This window comes from Arabidopsis lyrata (assembly GCF_000004255.2).
Source record: "Arabidopsis lyrata subsp. lyrata unplaced genomic scaffold ARALYscaffold_5, whole genome shotgun sequence".
Classification (NCBI taxonomy): domain Eukaryota; kingdom Viridiplantae; phylum Streptophyta; class Magnoliopsida; order Brassicales; family Brassicaceae; genus Arabidopsis; species Arabidopsis lyrata.
The window spans coordinates 2,277,284-2,293,208 of NW_003302551.1; the positions used below are offsets into that span (position 1 = coordinate 2,277,284).

Genomic DNA, 15,925 nt, shown 5'->3' on the forward strand with positions numbered 1-15,925 from the left:
AAAATATTGGGCCCGGTACATTTGCTCCTCTTGCACCCCCTTAACGCCGGCCCTGTATATTTGTATGTCTTTAATTATGGATGATATAGACTTAATTAAGAAATTAATACAGGCTTCTAAAAGCACAAACGGCAAACGCATGAGTTCATTCGTCTCCACATATATTTCCTCTTTTTATGCATTTTTGTTGTTAATTTTACTGTCGCTCTCTTCTTTTTCTTTCTAAGTTTTTCCCTTTTATAATATTTTTCATTTTTTTTCTATTTGTGAAAGAATGTTTTTGTTTTCATGTATGCTTGGACATTTTAAAACATTGACGTGCATGTTCGTATACAATCAGCCATACAAAATGACTAGAACCGACTTATTATAGAAAATGCCATTCTGTCTAAATCATATAGCTCTACCTTTATCTTAAAATTAAAACAAAACAATATTCTTTGTAGTTTACTAGTAGTAATTTTGTGACCTTTTTTGTCTTATTTATTGATACCGTAAATTGAATCCCGAACATTGAATTCTATAAATACATACTACAAAAAAAAAAACACACACCGTTCAAATTAATCGCTTTGTAAACATGGAAACTTAGTTATTGATTCCTACACAAGAGACTATAACTTAAAAACTACAGTATAATCATAATTCTCTATTCCAAAACTTATACTACTATAAACTTGAGTTTGATATTTAAAATTATGTCCTCGGCTTTACCAAATTCAAAAAACACAAAAAGAAAAAACAATCTTAAGGTGCTTTCTTGATCATACACTTTTTCTTTTACTTTTCTTTCCCTAACTTTTTTTTTACAAATTAATTCATTCGTTTCCTAAAGAATCTCCTCAATCTGATTTTCCTAATTACTTCATAATCCCCATGCTAATTACCTCTCTCGATTCTCTCAATCAAATGCTGATTCTCCCTATCAATTTTCCATATTTTATTTTAACCGTAAAATTTGCCCAAATTTGAGGATATGATGTCAATAATCATGGAAATAATTGACATAATAAACAATAATAAAAGTAATAAAATCAGTCATTTTAAAATGAAATAAATTTTGAACTAAATTGGTGGGGCAAATGAAAAGGAGAAGAAAAATAAAAATAAAAATTAAAAAGAAAAAGAAAACGTAAAGCTAAAGCAAACACTCTCTTGAAGCCTATAGCTAAGCGTCACTACACTTTCTCACTCTTTCAAAAATCCTCTCATCTATCAAAATCCGAGATAAAGAAAAAGTTTTAAAGAAACCAGAATTTAAGATCCGATCGTCATCTCCAATTCTCTGGATCTTCAAAAAACCAAAACAAACAAAAAATCCCAAATTTGGAAACTTTTCTCTGTATTGCTCTGTTTCTTGATTTGTTTTTGGTGAAGTGCTCTGTTTCTTGATTTTGCTTTTGCCAATGAAAGAAAAAGGAAAGAGAACAGCAACGGAACGAAGAAACGACGACGTTTCGTTATATTACAGCACTCCGTCGGAATTCTCTTGCCGGAAACATCCATCTGTTTCCTCCGGCGTCGGAATTTGTCCGTACTGTCTCAACGACAGATTAGTCAACCTCGTCTGCTCCGAATGCGGTGAGCAGCGTCTCTCTTCTTGCTCGTGCTCCGATATCTCTCCTAATCGAACCTCCAACGCTGCCGTAGACGCCGCCGCCGGAGAAAACGTTGTTCGGATCTCTTCTCTCATCGACGAAGAGACAACGAAACAGAGGAAAGAGACAAAACAGAGGAAAACAGAGGAAGTGGTGGTGTTCAAGAGAAGTAGTAGCAGTTGTGTTGAGATTAATAAGAGAACGAAGAATTATAGATTCTCGAGAATCGGTAGGTTTTTCAGGAAGATTAATCTTAAAAAGGAGAGAGATTTTGAGAAGAACAATAGCAACGATTCATGGGTTTTGGATTATAACAATGATGTGAAGAAGCTTGGAGTTTCGAGATCAAGATCGCTTTGTAGTTTTCGAGGTAAAGATTTGTATTGTCTCGGATCGGAAGAAGATGGTTCGTCGTATTCCGGAGCTTTCTCCGCCGCGAGAAGCTCAAGTGTTAATGGCGGATTAGGGTTATGTGAAACAGAGTATCCTCGGAAGAGTAACTTCGAAGGAAGGAAGAGTAACTTCAGCGAGACGACGGAACATCGGAAGAGTAATTTCGAAGGTGGGAGGAAGAGTAATTTCAGTGAGACGACGACGGAGAATCGGAAAAGTAATTTCAGTGAATCGGAGCCGCCGCGAAGAAGTGGTTTCGAGGCGAGGAAGAGTAATTTCAGTGAAACAGAGTATCCTACACGGAGGAGTAATTTTAGTGAAACAGAGTATAATACTCGAAGAGGAAACAATCCGGTGACGGCGGAGAATCATCCACGGAGGAGTAGTAATTACGAAGCAGCGAGGAAAAGTGATTCGGCGGCGATGAATTTTACGAGAAGGGTAATGTCAATGAAAGAGAGTAGTTACTTCACCGGAGGAGAAGAGCCAGGTTTCATTGATCTTAAGTTTGATTCTTCTGGTGGAGGAGGAGATGTAAACGACGGCGTTTTGGAACACGGAGGAGGAGGAGGATCTTGTCGGAAAGATGGAGGAGAGTTGCGTAAGAGTCGAAAGAGTTTCAAAGGATGGAAATGGATATTTGGACATCATCAACATCAACTTCATCATCATAATAGAGATTCATGATGAATTTATGAATTATGAAGGAATATGTGACCATTTTTATTGGATCCAATAATGAAACATGGAGCTGGTTTTGTGTGATCCGATGTCAATCTTAGTTTTTTTTTTTTTTTTTTTTCCATATATCATTTTGTTTTTTCAATATATATATCCAACCATTAGATTCCAAGTTTTGACGAATTTCGGTTCGTTTTCGTTCGGATTATTCGGTTTTTTAGATTTATGGTTTAAGACACATAGTTTTAGTTTTCAAAGCAAAATTAATAATTTGATATGGTTTTTTTTTTTTGTTTTGATTGTATACAATATTTTTCATTTTCGGCTCGGTTTTAGTTCTTTCGTAGAAAAATATTACTATTGTTTTATACAATGTATTAAAGTTTTATTTAGTTTTTTGGATATAATTTTGTGGGTTTTGGATCGGTTCGATTTATGTGGATTGAGTTTCACTATTAGTCTGCCTAATGAGTTGCTATTTAGTTTTGTTCATCAACCTCATGTTTAACAAATTCTGTATTTTTTCCGTCTTGGTTAACAAATGTATTACACAGACTGACTATGTAACTTCACAATTTGATCAATAGAATTTAATTTCGTTGGTAAAAAAAAAGACATCAGGAACCGATTTCTTCCTTCCGATCCCACAACAATCCTCGCGCAACAACTGATCTCATGCAACATGTTTTTTAGTCTTCTGAACGGGCTTTTGGGCTTTCGGGCTTTCTTTATCTCTGCTTCAATTTGATTCACTAGTGGACTTGTTTCAAGAGTTCTCTTGCTACATTTAAATATATTGCATCAATATTTAACAAAAAAAAGATTGATATAGCAGCAAAAGAAAAGTAATAAAACTCTTGTAAGAGAATTGTACATACTAGTGATTAAATCAATTTGCATCCAAATTCACATGAAAGATAGTTTTTGAATTTAACAAAACGAACCACATATATTGATAAAAGCCTAAAAGGCATCCAAATTGACTTACAAAGAACAACAGTTTTTACTAAGGGCTTGATTGGTTCTCCTGCTAGCACCCTCCTAGCGGTTGCTAGCGGTCGGTTGCGGTTGTTAGCGGTTGGTACCAATCATAGAAACCGCTCCGTACCGCTTCTAATCGCTCGAAATCACTGAATTTCAAAAGCTCATTCCCGCAAGCGTTTGCGGCTGTGGACGGTAGCGGTTGGATTTTTTTTAAAAAATCAAACGTTTACTTATAATTATTATAATATATATCAATCATATATATATCTTCATCTTTGTATCACGTTCTCATCAGAAACCCTAATAATATTCTGAATCCCTATTCTCTCAATGTCTTCCACCCAAACTGATGAAAATCAAGAACCAAACGTAAGTATCATATATCCTTTTATTCATTCATCACCTCATGTGTAACTTTTTGAATATTTTTCATGGCATCGTTTTTTTCTTTTCATTACGTATTGCTTTGCTTTTTGATTGAATATATGTTTCGATTTGTTTTCTCGAATAGAGACTCACTTGCTTTTTGATTGAATTCAACGTTATTTACAGTTTGTCCCATTACTTGATGCAATTTTTGGTGTTAAACCAGATGCATAAAGTACTATCTTGTTACAAAATTTCTTTATTTTTGAATAAATATATTGTACTTTATTTATTCAAACAAAAACCAGAATCATGTTCAATTTTTCTAATATTATCATAAAAATATATTGGTCTTTTTATTTTATTTTTTTGTAATATTTTTTATTTATCTTGGTCATTTTTTATTTAACTGCTACCGCACCCGCTGGTTTACCAGTCATAAAATTCCCTCAAACGCACCCATTTTCAAACGCTAAACCAGTCGTTCAAAACGCTTGGTAACATTTGAAATCGCAACCACCCGCTTCCGCAAACTCCCGCAACCGCAACCGTAATCGCTGCGTTTAAACCAGTCAGGCCCTAAGAATTCATTTGTATATCTATCTCTATGGGAGTAAGTAATGGTGATCTAGTGGGCTGCTATTGATAAACTTTTTCGGGCCTTGAAGAAGCCTATCTCCTCTTCATTAATTTTTGGCCTTTCGAAATCCATAATGTTTTGCTACTAAAAAGCACTTCAATAGGAAACATATAATATAGTAATATACTATATGAATTTCTATATCTTTATTTTTAACTCGTTAAGATTAAAATATGAGATATTATGATTATTTAGATATTATGATTATCTCCGCCTTCTCCACCGGAGTTCGACTCCACTAAGTCGCGTTACCCCGCGTAGTAGGGATTGGCTATGGATCGGGCCTTATCGATCCAAAGATGTCAAAAAAAAAAAAAGATATTATGATTATCTCAGGGTCGTTGGTGTTGATGGAGTCGCCATTCTCGCTACAGCCGTGGTTTCTCGTCTTGTCTTTGGTCAAGTGTTTCTTTGTTTTGAGCTTCGAAGGCGAGGTCCTTTTTCTTTCTCTAGATCAGAGGGACAGCGACTCTGTTCTCGGTGGCTCGGTAACCCTCTCGTCTCTCCTGCTTCATCTATATTTTAAGGTCTTTTGTGGCCTCTTTTTCTCTGATTGGGTTGTTAGCCCGGTTGACTTGTTTTTTGCGGAATGTGTCTTGGATTTTGCTGGTGGTTTGTCTCTGCTTTGCCTTTCCATGGTGTCTTTGGGCTGAGTTTTCATTCGGTTTCCTCATCTTACAAATCGCGGAGTGTTCAGTTCACCCACTTGATTGGGTTTCCTCCGGTTTTGTTAGAAGGTTGGTTTGGTCGTCTCCGTTTCGCGGTTCAGCAGGATCCTCTCAGTTTAGTTAGTCGTGTGATCTTGGACTAAAAGAGTTGAGCAAGTGCGTTCACCTTCCTTCGTCAAATTCTCTGTCAGGTTTCTCGATTCGATTTCTGTTTCTCGCCGTTCTCATGTTTGGGCTTAATTGAGACTAAGCTATTAGCGGTTCCACCTTTTTCCATAGATTGTAATTTCTCTCGTTTGGGCTTAAGTTTCTCTCGTTTGGGCTTTGGTATGTTTGTCCGCCTCTTTTGGCCTTAAGTTTTCTGGGGGTTTCTATGTACCCGCCGGCTTTGTCTCCGAAAGGATTTCGTTCCTTGTCGGCTTTGTATAACTCAATCGCATTCTATCAATAAAATCCTTTAGACGAAAAAAAAAAAGAACTTTTTAGTTTTTTTCATAACTTTTTTTTTTTCATGTTTAGGGCTTACTTGATTGGATATTTGCTTTAAGCATTTCCAAAATTTCACAAGGCAAAGCGTATATTTTTTGAAAACGTTTTTTGTTTTTCTTACTTGCCAATTTGTTTCTATATATTTTCATCTTGGTAATAATTGTTTTTTTTTTGTTGTTATTATTTTTTAATCTTCGCCATACTTAGGCATGGTCTTTTTAAAGAAAGGTCAATGCATATTATTGCCAAACGTATAAATGTGTCATCCTATCTTCATGTTCCGATTCACATAGCCTATGCTTTTATGTTTATAAAAAGATACTTAGCGTGTACACAATGGACAGCTTTCCACAAAGAGTTTTGAATTACGTCATATCTTTATAGGATTCACATCTATTCTATCAATTAATATGAACTTTTTCATATTTTATTTCAATTGCTAATCTCCAAAAAGATTTGTAATCACATGATCATTTAAGAAATGTTTTTTTTAAAAATAATTGTATCAAAAATCATTTTTTTTCGTCCATACCCTACCAAAAAGAATATCATGATCGAATGGCTAATTTAATGTAGAGTGTTATTCAAGGAAAATTAGCCACGATTATCGTAATCTCACAAATTCTGTTCACACATTATATTATCTAATATAGTACTCCATATAACTTCATTTATTATATTTGCTTGTTTGATTAGCCTTTTCCCAATGTCTTCCTTATAGAAGCAAAGAACAAAGGAGTTCCTTCAAACCAAATATCCCAAATTACTAAGATATGTTAGGATTTAGTTTGTTCTTTAATATCTTCTATTATCTTTCTATTTCTTATTCGACTCTCTCTTTCAAGATTCCATGGAAGATCTTAACACATTTGCAGCTGATTGCGTCGTTGTATCGTGTTGTTGCAACTGTCTTGTTCTCCAGATGGCGATCTTCATCTTCCTTGGACTTCCTCAAAAGCTTGTCAAGAACACAAGAAAGTGTTACACAAAATGGGGGATAAATCGAGGAATAAAAAGCATGGGGCTTTGTTGTGAATGTCGAGAAAATACCGAGGTTGATTTGGAATGGAGAAAAGAGTCTATGATGAGTATGGAGATGGAAGGTTTTGGGTGTATTGAAGAAGTTGAACAAGCTTTAGAGGAGTTTTCAAAGAATGGTGAGTTTTTGTTTGGAAGCTTCTGGGGACAAGAGAGGGTTCAAAATTCTTCGTCAATGTCAAGTTGTGTTAATGACAACTTTGACCTAAGATTTGTAAGTCGTTATGAGATAATTGAAGAAAATTTCTACTCCTTGGATTATATATTCACAACTTCACATAAATTATGTTGAAATTAATGGACATAAAAATACATATCCACTAGGCTTTTTTTTTTTTTTTTTTTTCTTGTTCCAAATTTAAGAAATCCATATTATACCCGGCCAAAATATTTTTAACAAATGATATGCTTTAAGAAAAATTCATATAATTGACAATTCCATGCTCTTTTAATATCCACCTCATACAAAATTAAATACCATAATGAATTTTGAGTGCCAAATGGTGTTGAAAATTTTAAATTCCAAATATTTAAAGCACAACTGTACAATTTTTTTATAAGTTTAATGTGGACGGTGAAGAATGAACGGTAATTAAATTATTATATGGTAAATAAATGATTAAGAAACCCTACTTCAACTATTTTTATAAATGTTAGAGATATATATTACAACAAAAAATTTAGTAGGTTTAGTTAGATTTACTACTTTTATTGATTTTTCACATCACTAAAAGAATTTTCTCAAATAATACCCTGTGTAAATTAAAACATTAAACTATCAAATAAAACAATTGGTAACGGTCCATTTGAATATTCAAATAAATAATATAATTATAAGACAAGAATGTAGCTGTGTGATGTGCTTCCTACCCAATTTCCAATTTAATGATTTCACCGTCAATCCCTCTTTAATTTGTCTCCACATATTAATATCTTATCAATAATTGAAATAGTACCACCAATCTATATATCTATAGATAATGTAATTAAATTTTTAATTTACTATTTCAAATAATATTTTCAACTTCGTCTCCAAAAACGCGGTTTCTTCGACTTTAAGAAACTATTCATCTCCAAACTTTCAAAAAAAAACCCTAAAATAAAAAAATCTCTTCCTTCTTCTTCCTCCATCAATGGCGTCAACAAAACCAACCGATCAAATCAAACAACTCAAAGACATCTTCGCTCGCTTCGACATGGACAACGACGGAAGCTTAACACAGCTCGAACTCGCCGCTCTCCTCCGTTCTCTCGGAATCAAACCTCGCGGCGATCAAATCTCTCTTCTTCTCAACCAAATCGACCGTAACGGTAACGGATCCATCGAGTTCGACGAGCTCGTCGTCGCGATATTGCCGGATATTAACGAAGAGGTTTTGATTAATCAAGAACAGTTAATGGAGGTTTTCCGTTCGTTTGATCGTGACGGTAACGGTTCAATCACGGCGGCGGAACTTGCTGGGTCAATGGCTAAAATGGGACATCCGTTGACTTACCGTGAATTAACGGAAATGATGAGGGAAGCTGATTCTAACGGTGACGGTGTTATTAGTTTTAATGAGTTTTCTCATATTATGGCTAAATCCGCTGCTGATTTTCTTGGATTAACCGCTTCTTGATTAATTCTATGTGTTGTTTTAATTAATCTTTTTTTTCCTGTCATGCAACTTGTGCAATTAACAATGTGCTAATCTTTCATTAATCTATTTATGATTCGTTCGTGTGACGTAAAAAAATTACTTGGTACTAATAACTAAACGATTTAAAATGTCATATCAAGATTGGCTTTTGACGAACTTTGAAAGTATATATTAGCAAGATTCAACATTTTTAGATTAAACACCTAAATTTAATTTCGCAAAGTTAAAGTAATCTAGTAGTTAAGTAGCTTATATATATATATATATATATATATATATATATATATATATATATATATATATATATATATATATATATATATATATATACTAGATTTTAACCTGCGGTACACCGCGGGATGATTTAATTTTAAAGTTAGTATAAAAATATTTTGTAAATTGTATCACCTTATAACATATTTATTTATATTATAGTTTACAATTGTTATTAAGTAGTGGTATACCACGAGTCCACGAGATAATTATTAATAAACTGAGGATTTAACCCGTATTAAAGCGGTATATAAATATTGATTCAAATTCGTCCGCCATATAAATCATTTCCGAAATATAACCCGTTTCGTAATTTCTTAACCCGTCCTGTGATTTGTATTAAAAAAAATAAGGACTAAATCCGTATTGAAGCGGCGGATTAATGATATTTTAATCTTTTTATTATTGTTGATTCAAAAACCCGTCCCGCCAAACCCATCCCGCCAAAAAACTCATTTATTTTATTAATGTTCTTATTTATGATATGATTCTGAATCATTGTCTAAATATTTTAATCGATGTAGAACGTTGAACACACATTTTCGTCAATTGGATAATATATGTCCGTTTTTAAAATTTCGAATCACAGTATATGCAGAAAAAAAATTGATTTTTTTTTTACTTTATGTATTATATGATGATTCAAAACAGTTAAAAACAAATCAAACAAAGATGATAGGAGAATCATAATTATAAATCTTAATCAAATCTTCTAAAAATCTAAATTATTAAATATGAAATATCCGGTGTATGAGTTGGGTTAAATATAACCCGACCCAACAAATTTTTGGTGAAGGAATTTTTAAAATGGGTCGGATATCCGATATATCCGAAAGCTTTTTTACCCACCCGTCACAAAAAGTGCTGCGATTATACTAGTATAGATATATAGAGGAAACAATACTTAATTTATGACCACAACATTAGTCTCATAAACTATACTATGAGTTTGAAAATCTCTTGAGTCTAATGAATACTCTAAAAGCAGAGCTTACAAAGATCATTCGTCAGATAAAAGTTTTTGTACGTTAATATTTGTTGTTGTTAATAAATTTTCAAAATGTATATGTGCTAAATCATTTGGATTAAAAAGATAAAATTTATATGGGTGAGCCAGTTGCAAATTGCAAATTTGCAATGGTGAAGTATTGAACTATATATGATGATGGTCGAAACAGTTTAAATAATTGAAATCGTTGACAAAAATAATACGAAATAGATAGTTTAGTGATAAAAGTGTTAATCAAACATAACAATGATGGAAAAAGTATCTTAAATTATCATCTCATCGAACCTCACAGGATCCTTCTCTTTCTGTCTTTGTCTGAAGTTTGAAAATTCCAATATTTGCTGTCTTATCTTTTTTGTGTGGTCTAAATACGTTGGACTTGACAGTGGACACATGGGATTTTACTTCCATACAGTATTTTTGAATAAACAGGTAAAAATTCATAAAAATATAATTAGAAAACAATTAAGGCTCTAGATTTAATTTTGTACTTAGCAGGTAAAAGTATACTGTATATATATTATTTTTTCTGAGAATTTGTTTCCGTTATTTTTAATTGTTTTCATTTTAGTATTTTACCATCATCATCAAATGAAATTTATTTTTCTAATAATCGATCAATTCTAAATACAACAAAAATAAAAATACATGAATCTAGCTAAAAAATTTATGTACATTATATTTCCGTGTAAATGATAAAATTACAGATGCCTTCTGTGGCAAGGAATCTCAATGAAAGAAACCCTAATCTCCAAGTTAGAGAGATACGTATATATATTTACAGAGAAACAATTCTATACTCTTTAGATACCGACAAGATCCTTATAGATCTGATCGTGAAACCTCGCGGAGCGCCGTACACTAGCGGCTCTTCTCGCGGTGTATCCGACGGTGGTGGGCCTAATCGACCTCTGCCTCACCATCTCAACGAACTCAGGATCATTAGAGTGACCCTCGTACCGAATCCACTGAATCATTTGATGGTATTTAGGGAAAAACCTCATTTGCACTGACTTGTAGACGAAGTAAGGGATCAAAGCGAAGATCATCACGAATAAAGTTGTGAGCCAGTAGGAAGGAGCCGGAGCTAGGGCTTCGAGGAAGACCATGTAAGCATCGGTAGAGAAACTTGGAGCCATAGCTCCATAGATCATGAGGAAGATGTACCAAAAGGCTATTGATCCCCAAATCACAATGTGTTGGACCCAAGTGAAGTAACTTATTGATAAAGCCATTTGGAGATTGACGACCCACACGACGCAAGTGTACATTGTTCCACCGAGGATTTCCCGGCCTGCGGTTTTGCCATCTGGGTCAAATAGCTGGTGTTTAAGAGATTCCTTGCAAAGGAAGAAAATGGCGAGAGCGCTTATGAATCCATTGAACATCCATCCAATAATCCTTTTCCAGCTGAAGAGAATGTTCTGCACACCTTCTTGGTATAGCAATGGAAACTGCCAGAAACAATATCGGTAAGTAACTCTGTTTTTTAAGGGAATCCTACAGACTTCAAGAATCTCAAACCCTAAACCTACCTTGTAACAGAAGCGAGCTGAGACGTCTTGATCAAAGACTCCTAGGGCAATGACGGGAAGAGAAGAGAAGAAGACGTTGAAAAGAGAAAGAAACCAGTCGTTATATGCAGGTTGTCCAGAGAAGGAAGTATATGCTTCATATAAGAACACTGTGACTCCGAAGGTGATGTTCTTGTAGAAGAAGTAACATATCTGCAAAAGGCGAAAAACCCGGGTAAGAAAAAGATTGAGATGAATGATGAAATCAAAGACATGTTTTTGTGAGAAAAGTTTCAGTCATTTTACCATGGATGCGATTCTGCTGTAACACCAATGGCCATGGACTAACAATAAACGCTCTAGATATCGGAATTGAGCAATGGCGATATCGCTAGACATCACTGCTTGCATTCCTTCAACACCGCTTATTCCTACACCAATGTCTGCTTCTTGAAGCATCCCTACATCATTCGCTCCATCGCCAATTGCTAAAGTTGTTTTTCCAGTTCCAGACTTAACTAGTCGCGTAACCTAGAAACCCAAAAATAAACCTCTTTTGTTAGAATCAAAACATTAGAAACTGGAAACAAAACACAAAAATATCATCAAGATTTAAAGATTGTACCAATGCTTTCTGTTTAGGTGATGATCTACAGCAAATCACAGAGGCACAACCAGTGGCAAGATCAAGAAACGTTTTCTTGATTTCGTCCTCGAGGGCGTAGGTTAGCGATTTCCCATCAATGATCAAAGCAAATGCTTCAGAGCTCGCGCCTGATGCAGCGAGTAAGGCCTTTCCTTCTTGTAGTTGCATCACAACGCTTTCCCTTGACGCCAGTTCGATTTCATCTTTGCCTCCAGATTTCTCTAGAGATTTGATATGAGGTGTCTCAAGATTGATGATGATCTGCTTCATCTCTTGTCTTAGTAAACTAGAAGCAAATCTGCAAGAGAAATTTTTGAAGTCAGTAACCAAGAAAACACACACACAAAAACAAGAACATTAATGTTTTCAGACATAAGAAAAAGATTCAAGATTCAATACCCAATATTGATAGCTGTTTCCATTTTGTCTCCAGTTAGAACCCAAATCTTAATTCCAGCTTGAGCAAGTTTGTCAATACATTCCGGGACCTGAAACACCGATCAATTAAAAACCGTTACTTCCAAAAAACCTTAAACTGTCAAAACACTTGTAGCTTTATATAGTCTTTCATTAAAGTCATACCCCATTCTGAAGTTTGTCCTCAACAGCAGTAGCACCAAGGAGAATGAGATCGCGTTCCATCCTATCCGTGATTTCGTCTATTAAAGCTTCACGATCCTCGCTCACTGAAGCCTTAGCTTCATTGAAATTCTTGTTGAACTCTATGTACTCATTCTCATCAACCTCACGGTATGCAAGTATGAGAGTCCTTAGACCTGCATCTGCATATTGGTTTACATGTTCTTGGGTTTTTGCCTCGAATTGACGACCGTTCTTTGCAAGTCTTTCAAACATCACACTAAAAAGAGCACACAAAACTCAAAGTTAGATTTTATAATGAACCAAAAGGTCTAAGAAAATGTGTTTTAATGTCTCATTTCGCTTACTTATCAGCTCCTTTAGACAACAGCAAGAGCTTCCCATCATCGTCTCTTACAATAACCGACATTCTCTTCCTTGTGCTATTGAACTCAAGAACGTTTAGTAACTTATAAACCCTGCAAGAACAGAGGACGTTTTGAGCTCCGGGAATCACAGAGACTACATCAGATTGAAAGAAGGCTAAAAAACGAACCTTTCGACTTTTTCTCCTGATACAAGGTCCAATTCTCGAAAAGAGATCCCATTTTGTGTCCGGTTAAAGAACTCGAAACCGAACTCTCGAGCTGCAACGACAAACGCAGCTTCATCGGGAGACTCAGCTTCATAAGAAACATTCCCGGACTCTTCATCGGTCTCAGGTATTGCCGTATGACACACAGCAAGCAATCTGAAAAACTTCTGCAACACGGCAGCCTCAGGCTGCCTCACCCAATTCCCATTCATAATCCTTTCATCCTCAAAGTTAAACCCTTTAACCTTAGGAGCAGACCGATCCACAACAACATCCAAATCTTCGTTAACCAAAGGCGAACCACCGCTTCTCACAGCCATAGCTCTCTCAACCTCAGTTATACCGCGTCCATAAGCTGTACCCGCGATAGAACATTTGATAAACTCCATTGAATTGCAAGTCAAAGTCCCGGTTTTATCGGAAAGAATCGTATCAACCATACCGAGCTCTTCATTCAAATTCGAAGTCCTTGCCTGCGCAGGTTTATCCGTTTCTTCGTAGTACATATGAATGTCTCTGTTGATGAAAATGCTCTGAAGAACTTTAACAATCTCAATCGAAACATACAGCGAAATCGGGATGAAGTAACTATATAACATTGTAGCAGTGAAGAAGTGGAGAATTGCAGCCACTGGAGCTCTTTCTGGATCAAAGAAGATATCTGCTTCATCTGGCTTCAAATACCATCTCTCTGTTCTTCCGTTCTTGACTTTATCCTCTCTTGTTTCAACTCCAAAGATGATTGATCCAACGAATGACATTAGAAAGACAATACCAAACATTAAGTAAATAATCTTGTCCATTTTCCTCTCGATCCTACTTCTCTTTGATGGTGGATCAGTTGAATTCTGTATCACCTATTTACAATTCAATAAAAAAACAGAGTGAGAACAGAACAGAACAGAACAGAGTGTGTACAGAGCAGAGTGAAACAGAACAGAACAGAACAGAGTGTGTACCTTTGTGTCATGTCCGGTGAAAACGACAGCTCCATACACATACTCTGTGTTTCTAAGCTTAGAATCACGAAGAAGAATCTGTTGAATCGACAATGGAAATCTCTCTTCTTCAAGAGCCAAAGTACCAACGAACACATAAAGATTCACATTTGGATCTTCACATCTAACAACGGCACTAAAATCTTTAAAATCAGAATCTTGATTTAACAATAACGAAGTTGCTTCAAGTCCTTGTTTCACTTTCAGATTCGTTTCTCCGTCAAGATTCATAGTCTCTACATAACAAATCGAATCTTCGTAGCTTGATGACAATAGCAAAAGATCCGCCGGAAAAAACTCGTCTTTTTCGACTCTCACGATATCACCAACTCTTAGATTCCTCCATTCTTCTTGCCGGAATATTCCATTTCCGTCGTGTACTTTCACTTTTCTGTTATTCACCTCAATATCCTGAAAAAAAAAGTTTCCCAAAATAGTTTAAAAACTGAATTTTGATTCTAGGGTTTAATAATTGTTTTTTTTTAACAAAAATTAAAGATCCATACTTTATAAAAGTTTTAATTCAACATTGATAAAAATCGAGACTTTATTTTGTACCTAAAATCTTGACTTTAGACTTTTTTTAATTTCTCCGTTCAAAGAAATGAATTTTTTTTTTAACTAAAGATTGTATTTTTAATTTTCAAGATCGGAGAATTTTTAAAGTGTAACTAAAGATTAGGTTTTAAAGATCGGACCTGTTGTTTCCGGCGCCAATCTTCGATACCTTCTTTAACCATTGTGGCGGAGATGACGAGAGCAAGAGGCAAGAGAGCACTAACGGCTCCATAAGGAGAGAGATCAGTCAACGATAAGATTCCGGTGACAAGAAAGTAAAAGTTAGCGACACGACGAAACTGCTCGAAGAGAGATTTAGGGAAGAAAGAAGCAAGGGTGTATTTTGTTGACCGGACGTAATTTCCGGGGTAATTCCGGCGTTCAGCTGCCGGAGAACCCGGTTCGTTACAATAAACGACACGAGAGAAACCGGGTCCTCCTATATTAGAGTGATCTTCTTGGAAACTTGATTTACCACAAGTGTAGGAATAGATCTTGCTTAGATGTAATCTTCTTCTTCTCCGACTTGGACCAGCCATAGCTTTTTTAGTTTAGTTCTTTGTCTGAAAATTTTAAAGAATTTGAAGAAAAACAAAGAAATATTTTTGGGTTTTTTAAATCTATAAAATACTTGGAGAACACACTTGGTTAATGAATTAAAGAATGTTAGAAAATGATGAATCTTAAGATATGAATTAAGGAACAAATATGGAAGATGGAGTCTTTTTATTTAGCTTTTTAAAAATGTGTGAAGCCAAGAAGATTTTTTAAACAGAGACCCAACTTTGAACAACGACTTTGAATCTTAATACTTTTGGCTCGTTTCTTGACTTTTTGTTAAAGTCTTTTTGATGGAGGTTTCAACTTTCATGAGTATTGTTTGCTTCGAAAATATCAAAAAAATGTACGCGGGTTTCTTTATTTGCCGGGGGGAATAATCATCAATCGAATTTTCCAAATGACTTATACACGTAGATGAAAGAGATTGCTTCTAGTTCTAGAATAGGGTAATTTTTTTTTTTTTTTTTTTTTTTTTTTTTTTTTTTAGAATAGGGTAATTTAGTTGGTCTTTTTTTACCTTTTTTTTTTGGTCATATTTATATTAATAGAGGAAACCAAAGTATCATACAACCCCGACGGGTGCAACAAAAGGGAAATCTCCTCAAACAAAATTCTAAACTAAGAACCTTTATAGAAACAGGCCTTTATCAAAAATTCCAACATTGAGAAGGACGCAGAGCACTGCACAAAAAGCA

At 35.0% G+C, this 15,925-nt stretch overlaps 4 protein-coding genes across 4 annotated transcripts; 3 read left to right on the forward strand and 1 right to left on the reverse strand.

The window, feature by feature from the left end:
* The first annotated feature begins 1,093 nt into the window (after positions 1-1,093).
* LOC9311331 lies at positions 1,094-2,761 on the forward strand. The gene has a single exon (XM_002875217.2). It carries the CDS (start codon positions 1,407-1,409, stop codon positions 2,676-2,678), a length of 1,272 nt encoding a protein of 423 aa, XP_002875263.1. The 5' UTR covers positions 1,094-1,406; the 3' UTR covers positions 2,679-2,761.
* Positions 2,762-6,271: 3,510 nt separating this feature from the next.
* LOC9311332 lies at positions 6,272-7,187 on the forward strand. The gene has a single exon (XM_021026547.1). It carries the CDS (start codon positions 6,670-6,672, stop codon positions 7,147-7,149), a length of 480 nt encoding a protein of 159 aa, XP_020882206.1. The 5' UTR covers positions 6,272-6,669; the 3' UTR covers positions 7,150-7,187.
* A 194-nt stretch (positions 7,188-7,381) lies between these two features.
* LOC9311333 (probable calcium-binding protein CML16) lies at positions 7,382-8,585 on the forward strand. The gene has a single exon (XM_002875219.2). The coding sequence runs from the start codon at positions 7,991-7,993 to the stop codon at positions 8,474-8,476; it is 486 nt and encodes a 161-aa protein (XP_002875265.1). The 5' UTR covers positions 7,382-7,990; the 3' UTR covers positions 8,477-8,585.
* Positions 8,586-10,418: 1,833 nt separating this feature from the next.
* Positions 10,419-15,494, reverse strand: LOC9311334 (phospholipid-transporting ATPase 10). The gene is made up of 10 exons (XM_002876874.2): positions 14,810-15,494; positions 14,073-14,522; positions 13,075-13,970; positions 12,887-12,997; positions 12,522-12,798; positions 12,339-12,427; positions 11,919-12,237; positions 11,600-11,824; positions 11,315-11,506; positions 10,419-11,233 (listed from the first exon to the last, which is right to left on the reverse strand). The coding sequence occupies exons 1-10, from the start codon at positions 15,206-15,208 to the stop codon at positions 10,583-10,585; spliced, it is 3,609 nt and encodes a 1,202-aa protein (XP_002876920.1). The 5' UTR covers positions 15,209-15,494; the 3' UTR covers positions 10,419-10,582.
* Positions 15,495-15,925: the final 431 nt, after the last annotated feature.